Source organism: Lytechinus pictus, chromosome 4 (genome assembly GCF_037042905.1).
Source record: "Lytechinus pictus isolate F3 Inbred chromosome 4, Lp3.0, whole genome shotgun sequence".
In the NCBI taxonomy this organism is placed as follows: Eukaryota; Metazoa; Echinodermata; class Echinoidea; order Temnopleuroida; family Toxopneustidae; genus Lytechinus; species Lytechinus pictus.
In genome coordinates, this window is record NC_087248.1 from 30,442,465 (window position 1) to 30,456,354 (window position 13,890).

Here is a 13,890-nt window from a genome sequence, read left to right on the forward strand (position 1 = left end):
AGTTGTAAATCGTCAGGGGGGCAGTCTGCCCCCCCCCCCCCCCCTTGGTACACTAGTTGTTCCATGCTGATACAGCGTAGATCAGAGTCTAGATCTAGAGACTAGACTAGAACTAAGATATCTTTTTTTTAGATCTAGGACTGGTTCTGTATACGGACAAGACATATTAAACCATGGTAAATAAAATCAAACGTAAAGTTCGGAATTTACCGGTTCGAAGTTAACCATGGCATTAGTCGGCTATTACTATTAGTATTAGGCATTAGACAGGTCCAGATTTGAGGTAAAGTTAATGCGCTAGCCTAAGCTAGCCCTAGCCTAGCACATGTCTTGCCATTAATGGCAGATAGTTTGATAAATTGGATATATATATATATAGATCTAAGCCTATAAGGCCTATGTAACTATGTAAGGGTACCGGTAATTTGACGATGCTAATTCATTCTTAGCAATGTGAATGCTTACGACCGGCTCGCGTCGAGGCGAAGTCCACGCGCATGCGTACTCTTAATCCGAAGACGCAAGTCATGAATATTCATATGTTGGTCCAGAACTCGGTGGGAAAAATAATTTCGCTACCCCGCGAGTCGCAAATTTGGTCTCAAAAGATGCGCAAGACTTGAAAATACAAAGTCAGAGAGCGGCGCAGTCAAAAAAAATCGAGCGACGGCGTAGTGACAAAATTTGTTGAGGGGGGTCAAATTGACCCCCTCCCCTCAGTTTAATAAGGGTTAAGGCAAGTTGATACTATTGGGCAATTTAAATCTGCATTGAAAACATATTCATTTAACTGATAATAACATCAAAGCATTACCAGCACCTTTCCCCTCATCTTTTCTTCTTTTTCATAACGCGCATGCACTATACAAAAACTGTTCTATTATTATTCTGATTGGGCATTTCTTAAAAATTCAGGTAAATTATTCCAAATGAATGCACCAGCAAAAGAAAAACTTTGTTTGCCCATTTTTCGTTCGAACTTTGGGCAAAATCAAACCTGTGCTTTGTGCACTACGAGTACGAATACAATGTACAGTTTACGATTGGTTTAAAGGCATAACGGACAGTAAGTAAGTTGCAAATATTAGCTGACGATTTGACAACCAAACATACAAATGTACATCTAATACACAATAAGCAACAACAAACAGAGTGCATAATTTGTGGTTCATTGTTCAAAACGACTTTAATATCTTCATATCGATAAATCATGTAATACGTGAATAAACTGTACAATATTCTGTATGACCTGTACAATTTGACCATGATTATTAAACATTTCATCAAAATAATAAGAAAAGAGAAGATATACATTTTGATGAAAAGATTGAGTCTGCATAGTATCAAGACCCTTACCTATCTCACTAGGGGGCCATTGCAGGAAGAGCTGTATTGAAACGCAAGTCAAGAAATCAAACGTAAATCCCAAATGCATGCATTTCATTGGTTGAAAATCAATTTGCAAATGATCTTAAAGGGTTGCGTTTGATTACAACTCTTTGTGCAATGGGCTCCTGATCACCAACATATCAAAAATGTTTTAAAGTTGAAGTTACAAAATCCTCAAATGCTTGACCGATATAGCAACTATCCATTAATAAAGATATTGATAAACGAGCAGTGGTCACTAATACCAATCAATTTTGGGGATAATTTTTTTTTCCAATGCTTGCCATATCTAGCAACTATCCACATGATAGAATGCCGATTGACAAAAAACAAAAACTGTTCAAGTTCCTAGTGTTTTTTTTTTCGCATGTAAATCACATCGATGGTAAACCTTGCATGTAATACCTTTCATCAAGAGACTTAAAACATAATTCCCTAACCCTGAAATTCCAGATACCAGTCACTGTAAGGTCAAGAGGGGGAAATGGTAACAAAACAGCTAAGAATAAATGAAAACAAATCTCTACATTAGGGAGATCTGAAATTTGTATTTACTTGAAAGATAATTTTCACCTGCTTTATAGTACACATGATTTAATGATTCTTCAATGATTTCGTAAAATTAATTTCTTTTGATTGTATCGTCAAAAAATTTAATTTTGTGTATCTGGAACCCAAATAGTTTTTTTTTTACAAATTTTACAAATTTTATTTTTTGTACAATTTGTTTTTACATGTATGTGTAAATGAACAAGCATATTGCACAGACAAGTTACTGTATATTAGAGCACAGAGAGTGTACATAAAACAACAAGTGGAATGCCTCTGGCGGTCTCACCTGCATCACGCGATTCAATATAGCAGCAGTGCTGACTTTGAAAACTACAATAAAATAATTATCATAAAAAAACACCATTCATATAATGATACAATACTACGTTCATTGACATTTGACCTTGATCATGTGACCTAAAACTTGTCAGTGATACTTGATTACACCTATATCCACATTTTATACACTATATCTATAAACTTTAAAAGTTATGACAGCAATCTAATAATTACCTCTAAAATGGCCAAAGTTCATTGACCTTAAATGACCTTTGACTTTGGTCATGTGATCTGAAACTCGCATGAGATGTTCAGTGATACTTGATGACTCTTATGTCCAAGTTTTATGAACTAGACCAATAAACTAAGAGTTATGATGGTAATTCATTGACCTTACATGACCTTTGACCTTGATCATGTTACCTGAAACTCGCACAGGATGTTCAGTGATACTTGATTACTCTTATGTTCAAGTTTCAGGAGTCAGATCCATAAACTTTCAAAGTTATGATGATAATTCAACAGATACCCCCATTATGGCTAAAGTTCATTGACCTTTGACCTTGGTCATGTGACCTGAAATGCGCACAGGATGTTCCATGATACTTGATTACTCTTATGTCCAAGTTTTATGAACTAGACCAACATACTTTCAAAGTTATGATTGTAATTCAACAAATACCCCCAATTTTGCCAAAGTTTGTTGACCCTAAATGACATTTGACCTTAACCATGTGATCTGAAACTTGCACAGGATGTTCAGTGACACTTGATTACTATTATGTCTAAGTTTCATGAGTCAGATCCATAAACTTTCAAAGTTATGATGGTAATTCAACAGATACCCCCAATTTGGCCAAAGTTCATTGACCCTAAATGAACTTTGACCTTGGTCATGTGACGTGAAACTCATGCAGGATGTTCAGTAATACTTGATTGACCTTATGTCCAAGGTTCAAGAACTAGGTCCATATATTTTCTAAGTTATGATGACATTTCAAAAACTTAACCATACATGTAGGTTAAGATTTTGATGTTGATTTCCCCAACATAGTCTAAGTTCATTTACCCTAAATGACCTTTGATCTTGGTCATGTGACATGAAACTCAGGCAGGATGTTCAGTAATACTTGATTAACCTTATGGCCAAGTTTCATGAACTAGGTCCATATACTTTTTAAGTTATGCTGTCATTTCAAAAACTTAATCTTCGGTTAAGATTTGGTGTTGACGCCGCCGCCGTCGGAAAAGCGGCGCCTATAGTCTCACTCTGCTATGCAGGTGAGACAAAAATGAAAGCTATATCAACTCTTCATGCATTGACCTGTAAACCCCTTTTGTGTTGCATCATTTTAGCAGATCGCAAGAGAACCCTTCTACATGGTATAATACATGTACTCTCTTTTATTTAGAGGGCTATAATTTTATCTCAACATTTTATTTTAGCAAACTTGTAGGGCACTTTGTAAGCTTTCTTGTTATATCTATTGGATTACTAATGTAATAATAAATCATAATATTTCTTTTATCTTAAAGCTTTCTTCTTAAATATCCAACAAAACTTAAGCCCTTACTTATTTTGGTCTTGTGTCAGTGGCATGAATTATCATGAAAAAGAAAAAAGGGGGTAAATCTTCCATTGTTGAATGTACCTCAACCAAAGCACCTCTTTCACACAGGTGACACTCCTAACATTGAACCTAACCATGGTATTGTTTGTGAGGAAGGTTTTATTGATTTTTCTCCTTTTTTTCAATGAATTTCTTGGGTCTGCAGGAGGATATATTAGTTTTTTTTCTTCTTCTCAGTGCTCTTGAAAGTGAATGTATCCAAAACAAAACAAATCTACGAAAACTATTAGACAAAGGGGCATCAATAAGACGTGGTTGACGAAACACATCTACGGGTGTGCATTGTTGCAAACGAAACATGTCAAGAGTTAAGAAAGTGCAATTACTGATATGAACCAGTGTGGACTGAACAATAAGTATAATCCTAGGTATTTGATAAAACAATTCCTGTGATCAGATACACTTAACACACTAGTGTGTTAATTATTTTTAGAAGCTGTTTACCAATCAAATATCATAAAATTGATTTCATCTTGATAAAAATTAATCTTAGGTGTTTGTGAATCCACATGTAACTTACAGATGGTATGCAGCCTTATGGATGGGATTAGAGAACATAGATCACTCTTTATGAAATAGAACCTTTTAAAAATGTATTCAAATCAATATCTACCCAAGGATATATTAAGTTTGCTGGCCTAAATATTCATTTAATGTGTACTCCATTGAGACTAACCATGTTTTTTAAGAGGAGCACAGATTTTAAATATAGCAGATATACTTGGAAATAGAGTTTCTTGGGGGTGTTTTATCAACTAAAATTTATTTTCAATATATTTTGAAACCTGATGGAACATTCCCTTAACTCAAATAAACTAAACAGGCCTGGCAAAATTTTAACCATTTAATGCTAGGAGTGTGAATTTGATTCTGCTTTATCAGGAAAACAGACATTAACTGTTAAAACAGGCAATTTACATCAATACTTCTGATTGACATTATTTTTTACAAAACATGGAGACACTTGTATCCACACATATCATAAATTCGTGAAATTCGAATTAAGCCCAGCGCACATTATATTGAATTCTTTTATTATTTCTTTGAAATCTGAATGGCAACGAATTGCACAGTGTGCGCTGGGCTTAAGATCATATTACAAAAAGTAACATGTTAAATAGTATTCATAGGAAAATAAACATGTACCGTACATTAATACAGATTGTAATACCTATTTCATATATTAGGGGAAGGCGGGGTAAGTTGAGCATAGGGGCAAGTTGAGCCACCGCCCCCAGGCCAATAATGAATGAGTCAGACCTTATGGTGGTGTCATGTATTGATGACCCATTACATAACCCTTAACCCCACCACATTGTTTTCAACTTTAAAACAAAAAGTACCTTTTTAGAGGGAAAAATACAAATTTCAGCCAAAAAAGTAAAAAAGGGTGTGAAATAGATAAGTGTTTTTACACACACACTTCTTTGTATATAATAAAGCATAGGAACAACATTGTCAGTCCAGGTATGGATCTTCATTCTTGTCACAGTCTTTTACATGATGGATACATAAGAAATGTGTGGATGCGAAATTATCGCATTAAGTTCGGACTGGGGTAAGTTGAGCCAGCAAACATGGGGCAAGTTGAGCCATGGTAATTCTTATGGTAATGTAAACAAAAACGCAATCAAACCTTAAAAAGCCATCGATATGCAGGCAGAAAAGAGCAAATTCACATGACAGTTCTTTTACTTTTAGAGAATTTTTGTATTTTTAGAGAATTAACAAGTGAAAAGACTTTAAATAAAAAATTGACATGCTGGTTCTTCCCGCATACATTTTGTACATAGTTTTTGTGGCTCAACTTATTTTTAGTATTCTTTTAAAGAATGTTAGTATTTTTAGAGAATTAACAAGTGAAAAGACTTTAAATAAAAAATTGACATGCTGATTATTCCCGCATACATTTTGTACATAGTTTTTGTGGCTCAACTTACCCTCAAAGGTGGCTCAACTTACCCTCAAAGGTGGCACAACTTACCCCACAGATGGGGCAAGTTGTGCCACTTGACATCGTTTTTTTCAAAGGTCACAACGACTTTCAGTGTGGGGGTAGGAAGATGTATATAGGTGAAAAAGATTTCCCAAGAATCATATTTAAAGGCAAGGTACTTATTTCTACAATATTATTAGTCATATCAATTCTATCATGCAAAATGCAAAAAGTGTCACAACTTACCCCGCCTTCCCCTACTGTTGTGCATCAGATTAATGATTCTAGAGTTTGGATAACATACATGTAGGAGAATATGTGGATATCAATGGTTTCTTGCAAGATTCATTGAAGTAGAGTTATTGAATATGTTGCCGGCCCCCTCAAATCCACCAATAAGTCGCCAAAATCACCATACTGTTTTAAGCTCTCCTAAAAGTGGAGATTCTCAGTTTTCCAAAGATATATACTGTATGACTCATCCTAATCACTTCACAAAACCCCCCCAAAAAACATTTAGATAATTAAGAATTAATTACTCTCATTTCAAGAAAAGGACCTCTAAAAAAGAGTGCTCAGCCATTACTGTCTTTGTGAGCCCAATTGCACTGCAGATGATTCAAAAGTATCAACAGGATTAAAGGGGATATAAATTCAAATAAACAATGACTTGTTCTTGAAACAAACTAAACTACTTGCACAGAGGAACATGAAATAGTTTTAGCCAGATCCTTAAGTTTCACTGTACTGCAAAGAGCGAGAGAGGTTAACTAGCCCGCAATGGATAGATGGGGAACGAAACAGGTTTAATGCTCACCATCTTGAACATGCTCGAAGGCTTTTGGATTGAGACAAATTAGAACTATCACTGAAGGTGATTAATACTGTTACCATGGAAACAGTTTCCAACACATAGAAAAAATATGTCTAGCCTAGTATTACCCAAAGACCAATGGGTGAGCTAAATATCATGAGAATTGGTTAAAAACTGAGAAAGTAATTCGATGTGCAAGATTTGCAACGGACCGACCGCCCGACCATACACTGATTCCTAGATACCAACTTCAAACTTCGTTTATAAAAAAGCAAGAATTGGAGCGTGCACATAGGCTGTCTTTAGATGATTTGACTAATCAGCTACTTTGATGATAACAGCATGTCAATGTACGTGTAACAAAGCAAGATTTATGTTTGTTCCAAGTTTCCAAATGTACATGTACATGTAAATGGATATTTCTCTCTGCCATAAATTCATAAATAATATATATGCATTCCTGGTTTGGAAACACTTAACGTTCTAAACTCAGACGGTTCGTAGATTACTGACCGAATTGGGCTAGAATGAAGAGAGTTGTAGTCACTCTACCTAAATGAAGGAATATGAATTTCTCTTCTGCAGAAACATCATAGTCAAATATTTCATTGTAGTCATGATAGGTAGCTTATGTTCACTAATAAATTTGCCATATTAGTACAATCGTTGGACTGCTGACCCATTGGGGGGAAGAAAGAAGACACAGGAACAGTCCCAGCACCCCAGAGAGAGGATAAGAACTGTTCCTTAGCAGGTGCAAACAGGATAGCAACAGGTAGATATAGAGTTCTTCCTTTCTTGCAAGGTCTGCCAATCTTCAGTGAGCTTTCTTGTCTTAATTCGCATTCATGGCATGAATGGCCTCTTCTGATATCCTGGACACTAACTCACGTGCATCCGTCAGTCCAGGATTCAATAACACAAAACTATCTCTTGATTTTTGTCCTGGTGATAACTAGATGACTGGATACACATCCTGTAGGGCCATAGTTCTAACAAGTCTGAGGGAACGGTAGGTGGAGGGTTGTCTCCATCTTTCCGTCGAGCCACAGTATTTTCTCCACAATTTCTTCACAGTGTAAAATACAAATGAATACCCATTACTATCCTTTGTGATGATAAATATTTCTCTTTCGACCATTTCCCATCTCTTTGTCAAGATATTCAGACCGGACCAATCACCCGCTGAGTCAGTTCTGACTGGCATGATAATCAAGCAAGGTAGATGAATGTATTGATGTCACCATCATCTCTCTTCATGTACTTATGATCTATCAGCCATTCTATTTGTTCTTTGATCATCTTCTTCTGCGGAAGGAACATGTTCTTGAGGATTTCAACCAATTCCGTCTGAAGTTGGGCATTGCTAAGCTTCTTCCTCATCTTCATGATCTTAACTATTGCCTCCTGGAGATCAAACATAATAAATTGAAGATGAGCATACGAGAAACTGTACGTAACCCATAGGGTTTTATTATCATAAAGGGGAAGTCTACCGAAACAAAAAATTGATTTGAATAAAAAAGATGAATCAAACAACAACGCAGCAAATTTCATTATAATGAGATGTAAAATAAGAAAATTAAGACATCATTGAATTTACCTTTTTGTCTCAGCTGTGTTAAAATAATTATGAGACACATGATTCCTTGATTATCGTTAATAATGTTGAATATTTGTTCTTTAATTAAATGCTTACAAATTTCATAAATTTTGGCCTTAAAGCCTGGCTAAAGATTTAGTAAAGGCTCAATAATGTGAATTACAGTACAGCATCATCTAATTCAAATCATGCATTTGTGTCATCGCCAATGCATCTTTTTCAGCCATTAAAATTAACATTTGGCATCGGTTCGTATCCAGTGCCCTCTCTTGGCATAGTATTTATATATTTTCTTTCAAAAAATGCTCTTTGAGTAGTATCTTTCAAGGAATTGAATTACGTAATCTTATAAGGAAATTTGAAAGACCTTACAAATTTAATGATTGGATATCAGAGAGGCCTAGATTATATCTTGATTTTTTAGCCTGTGCTTTGCTTTGGAATAGGCTTTATATTACTAAAAAAACACACAGATATTTTATTTAGATTGGGCACCTGATCAAAATAAACTTTCATGTAGAATCATAAACTTTATTCTGTACAAAACATTTTCATTTCATATCATCCTCATCATTACTGTTATACGTCATACATATAATCTAGTAATGAATTGGAATAATGATAGACATATTTGGGGAGATTTACCAAGGTTACTGCATACAGGTTTCTGCCCTAACATATTTTCACTGTATCCATGGATCTGCCCCAGAATATAATGTTAATTTGTTGATGCCATACAATCCTCCTTGACGTTTAAGATCTTCCGATTCAAAATTGCTTGCAGTTCCAAAATCCAAGAAATCATGGGGGATTGGTCATTTGCACATGCTGGACCATCCTTGTGGAATCAGTTGCCATATTCCATTCGTTGTATTTCAAACATCAATTGTTGCAAAATTGCTCTAAAAACCCATTTGTTTAAAATTGCCTTCCAGTAGTTTCCTTTCATTGTCATGACTGTGTTTCTTTTATCCTTGTCCCTTCCTACTCCATGTAATTTTTTCTCTCATTTTCCTTTCGCAGTGCCTTGAGCACATAATCAATGTGGATTTGGCACTTTGGAAAAACTCTATATTATCATTATCTACGTTAGTGTTGATAAGCTATGTGAACATAACTGAATGAACATGTGACTGACCTGTGTTCTAAGTATTCTGAGTTGCACAATTCCTTCTTTATCTTCTTCAGTACTTCTCTCTGTAGAGAGCTGTAGTCTTCCTATAAGGTTGATCTTACCACGCTTCTGAGGCTTCCCATTCTTACTGCAATTCATATTGATAAAACAAGCAAAATCTCTTAAAATCATATCATATCCTATATGAAACATTGCTGATAAATTCTTGATCACTCCATAGAGACAAATCGTCCCATGCATACGTGTAATTGTTCCAAAATTATTCAAATTTTATTTCTTATTAATCTGTAAAATTAATCAATTCAGGCATAAAATCAGTCATTAAAACAAAGCTCCAAAATAACTAGGTTTTGTTCTGAACACTTTTTTGAAATAATTTTTGTAATTCTGGTATTTTTACTGTTTTCAATGTCTTTTCTGTTTTGGGGGCTTTCAGTTTTTGGTAATATTTTTCAATGGAAATTGTTGGCAACACTGTTTTGTTCATGATTTATTATTTTTCTACCATCATTAAAATAAAAAATACTGATACCTTTATGAATATTGTCTAGATGCAGAATTGCATTGGATTTGTACACAAAATCATGTGTTTTTTTTAATAATGCATTTTTTTTAAATTGCACATGCCCTTACAAAATTTTCTGTAATTTTGGAACCATAAACCTAGGCCTCTGAAATTTGGGCTAAAAAGTTGCGAAGAATTTAAAAGAATAAAGACATGAAACCTTGCTGCATGTGCTTTTCACGACACAGATTTATCGTGAAAGGGGTCAAGGCACCCTCCCCCACCCCAGATTAGATAGGATTAAAAATATTTTGCGAATTCAAGCCAGCAAATATGTACAACTTACATGACAGCAAAATCTTGGTTGACCCAAAATACAGTTCCATCTACAAATTCCTTGGGAGATTTAGCCTCTGGGTGCATCAGAACAAGCTGTCTCTTTAACTTGGCAAACGCTACCAAAGACTGCAATAATGATACGATTCAAATAAAATCAATTAGTTTAGTTAAACAAAAAATAATAATTTCATTCAAGTTTAAGATATTCATCATTGAAAGATTACATATTTTTTTATAAATCATGAGAGAGAAATTAATAATATTTACAAATAATATTTACAAAAAAGATTGTACACAGGAAAGGAAGAGTATACCCTTAAAGACATAATGGCTTGTAACATGTCAAGAAGAAGTGCATATAAATTAAAGTGCAATAAATAATACCCCAAGCCAACATTAGTCCAATATCTGTTTAACCCTTTCATTTAAGGGTCCCGTTTCATAAAGACTTGTTATGATAACAAATGCACAATTTCTATAATAAATTCAATATCAGCCAATCAGATTGAAGGATTTAAGTGGCTTTTAACTCCTATTGCGAATTTGTTATTATAACAAGCTTTATGAAACGGGCCACCGATCATATTAACCCTTTGCGTGCGGGCCCGCGAAACCAGATACCTCTCCCTGCGGCGGAGCCGTTTTGGTACACTGCTGGTATTTGGATCTGTGGTGGTGTTTTCCTAAACAATTGCTAATTGCGCCAAACTGAAGTATTTTCAGGATTTGTAGTAAATGTAAAGATGAAAGATCAGACATTTTTCTTTCTAGAAATGAAGGTTTCGCTTCTCAAATCAACAGAAGTGTTAAGAAATTTACTAGGAAATAGTCGTGTTATTTGGTCAACTCTTCGCTGTTTCCCCAAGTGAATAGGCACTGTGTACAAAAATGCGTAAGGGCATTCAGCACGCACGGACGGGTCGGGTTCGATCGATACCGTTTTGTTGTCTGCTCTAATGCTTTTTTCTTTGCCTATTGTCACGCTACTCATAAATGGTTCTTTAGCCCCTTGTATAGAGATCATTTGCAAAGTGTATAATTACGACAATAATTGTTTTGGGTGAAATCACAGCATACCAAATACCAGAATGAATAAAAAAGGGTAAATATTTCCTTGCAAGTACAATGATGATGCTGCGCAACGAAAGTTCGAGACTAATTTGTGATTTTTTGCTTCTGGGCTTCAAGACGGTGGCCTCAATGTTTCACTAAAAAGTCCACCCCCCCTCCATTTAGCAAAAGTATACAAAAACGCATAAGTCCATAAACTTGTGATTTTCATTTGGCCGGATCACTCCCTCCCACATTCAGCTAATCTCTAATTTTTTATAAGTAAATATTCATGCAATAGCAAAAGCGCACATTATGGTTTACATTATACCTGTTCGGTCTATTTCCTCTTTTTTCCCCTCTCATCCTTCTGTCGTTTCATCATTCTCCTATACATGTATCTCGATTTGCATTTTCTATTCTTTTTTTTAATCTCACTTGCATCTTCTTCCATCCCTATGTGTATAATTACCCAGGGGAAATTGTATTTTTTATGAAGAAAGCACTGTCATGCTCAAGAAGAAAATGTTCTTGCCATGTCTTAAGCGCCTGCATGTTTTGTCAATAAGTGAGTAAACATTTACTTTTTTTAATTTTACTGTCGTAATATGAAAAGCAGTATTCCTAAGAGATTTTTGTATTGCTAAATACGAAAAGCATTCAGTAGGACTGGTCATCCTGACGAAATACACTAATCTTCCTTTTATTCAAGGTTGGCTTTTAGTCTCCTGCTCTTTTTATAAGGAATTTGTTTGAGCGTCCACCATGACTTTCTTTTGTTTTGAGTGCCGAGATCAAGAACTGCGTGGGCGTTTTCACTTTCAAAAGAGCAGAGGATAAACGGTGTTCTAAATTGCTTTATTTTCTGTTTATTTCCTTTAAAATAGAAGACGAAAATAAGAGCAATAAGATGAGAGAACGAGAGAAAGCGGGGGGGGGGGGGGGTGGGGGTTCAAAAGTGTACCAGGGGCCCGTTTTAAAAGCTATTGAAATCCTTCTATTTGACTGGCAGATGGTAAATTTGTTTAAATTATTGCGCGTTTGTCAATATAAAATGTACATGTATTTATAAAACGGTACCAATTATTAGGGATTTCCTCGTTTTCTCTTTCTCTGGTTTCTAACCTGTAACTAAATGTATTTTCTACCGCTTCCATTCCCTTTCTTATATCTATCGTCTTTCTATATCCCCTCCATTCTACACCCTTTTTTCTCTGAGTTCTTCTCATTTAAATTATATCTGTATCGTCTTCCTTCTCCCCGATTTGGATTACGAGGTATATACCCGCCCCCATTCCCCTCAATCCTTTCTCTCTATTTTTTCTTCTCAGTACCTGTCATTTTACATTACATCTTACGTCTCACCCTCTCTCTCTTCATCGGAAACGGTTCCGAGAGTATGCCTTGATTTTGCCAACTTGTACTGATCGGAGATGGTTGCATTTGTGGGCCTCTCGTCCAATTGCATCGTGGTCATCATGTCGAAAATTTAGGGGTCCCCCCCGTTTCTCAAATTAATATCCCGAAAAACCTTTTAAAATCACTATTGTAACTGTCACTTCAAATAAATTTTATATCATCTTCCATTTTCTATATTAAAAACGTAGGTAGATATCTTTCGCAAAAGACAAAATGATGATGAGGATCATCGTATAAAAATGCACGACTAAACAATTTTTTGTGAACTTGGGGCTTAGGGTTATGGCAAGACAGAGGTCTCAATCTTTCACTAAAAGACATTTTTGAGATTTTTTCATAAATTATATGTCTCATATAATTCGATTTTCCACGCAGCTATGATAATAAAATAATTTTGTTCCTGAAGTTTGCACACCGGTATTCAATTTGTAAAATCCTGAAATTATTTCAAAGAGTTAAACGAGTAAAAGTGACTAAAATTGTAAGTCTGAAATCATACCTCCCAACTCTCTTCTTGTCTTGTCACTTTCTACATTTCTTTCTTTATCTTACTTTTCCCTAAAATAGAGCCATGCTAGCAAATACTGAAAGTAAGAGAAAGTATTTTTTCTTGAATAAATTATAGCATCCGCAATCAAGTGTTTTTTTTATTTGTTCTTTCGTTTTGTTCTATTTTTTATTTGTCTCCTTGATTTCACAACCGAAAACAAAGTAATAAATAAATTATAAAAAAACATTCCTAATAGTTAGAATTTATTTTTGTCTCTATCGTTTTAATCGTTCTATCTAATAGTAGGGGAAGGCGGGGTAAGTTGAGCATAGGGGCAAGTTGAGCCACCACCCCCAGTCCAATAATGAATGAGTCAGATATTGTGGTGGTGTCATGTATTGATGACCCATTACATAACCTTTTACCCAACCACATTGTTTTCGACTTTGAAACAAAAAGTACTTTTTTAGAGGGAAAAATACAAATTTCAGCCAAAAAAGTAAAAAAGGGTGTAAAAAAGATTAGTGATTTTTACCCACACACGTCTTTAAATATAATAAAGAAATAAGAACAATATTGTTAGTCCAGGTATGGATCTTCATTTTTGTCATAGTATTCAAAATGATAAATGCATAAGAAATGTGTGGATGTGAAAATATCGCATTAAGTTTGGACTGGGGTACTTTGAGCCATCCAACATGGGGCAAGTTGAGCCATGGTAATTCTTATGGTAATGTATAATAAACAA

At 35.0% G+C, this 13,890-nt stretch overlaps 1 protein-coding gene across 1 annotated transcript; it reads right to left on the minus strand.

Annotated features, from left to right (window-relative positions):
* Positions 1-1,157: 1,157 nt before the first annotated feature.
* LOC129258649 (cullin-5-like) lies at positions 1,158-11,677 on the minus strand. Its single transcript, XM_054896888.2, has 4 exons — positions 11,672-11,677; positions 10,191-10,309; positions 9,343-9,466; positions 1,158-8,008 (listed from the first exon to the last, which is right to left on the minus strand). Exons 1-4 carry the CDS (start codon positions 11,675-11,677, stop codon positions 7,814-7,816), a joined length of 444 nt encoding a protein of 147 aa, XP_054752863.1. The 3' UTR covers positions 1,158-7,813.
* Between the last annotated feature and the right edge of the window lie 2,213 nt (positions 11,678-13,890).

Bases quoted from the DNA above. Each gene is read 5' to 3' on its own strand.
- LOC129258649 (XM_054896888.2), bottom strand. The intron at 9,467-10,190 runs GTAAGTTGTACA...TATGAATTGCAG, and splicing joins AACCAAGATTTTGCTGTCAT to TAAGAATGGGAAGCCTCAGA. The intron at 8,009-9,342 runs GTCAGTCACATG...TTTGATCTCCAG, and splicing joins TCAGAATACTTAGAACACAG to GAGGCAATAGTTAAGATCAT.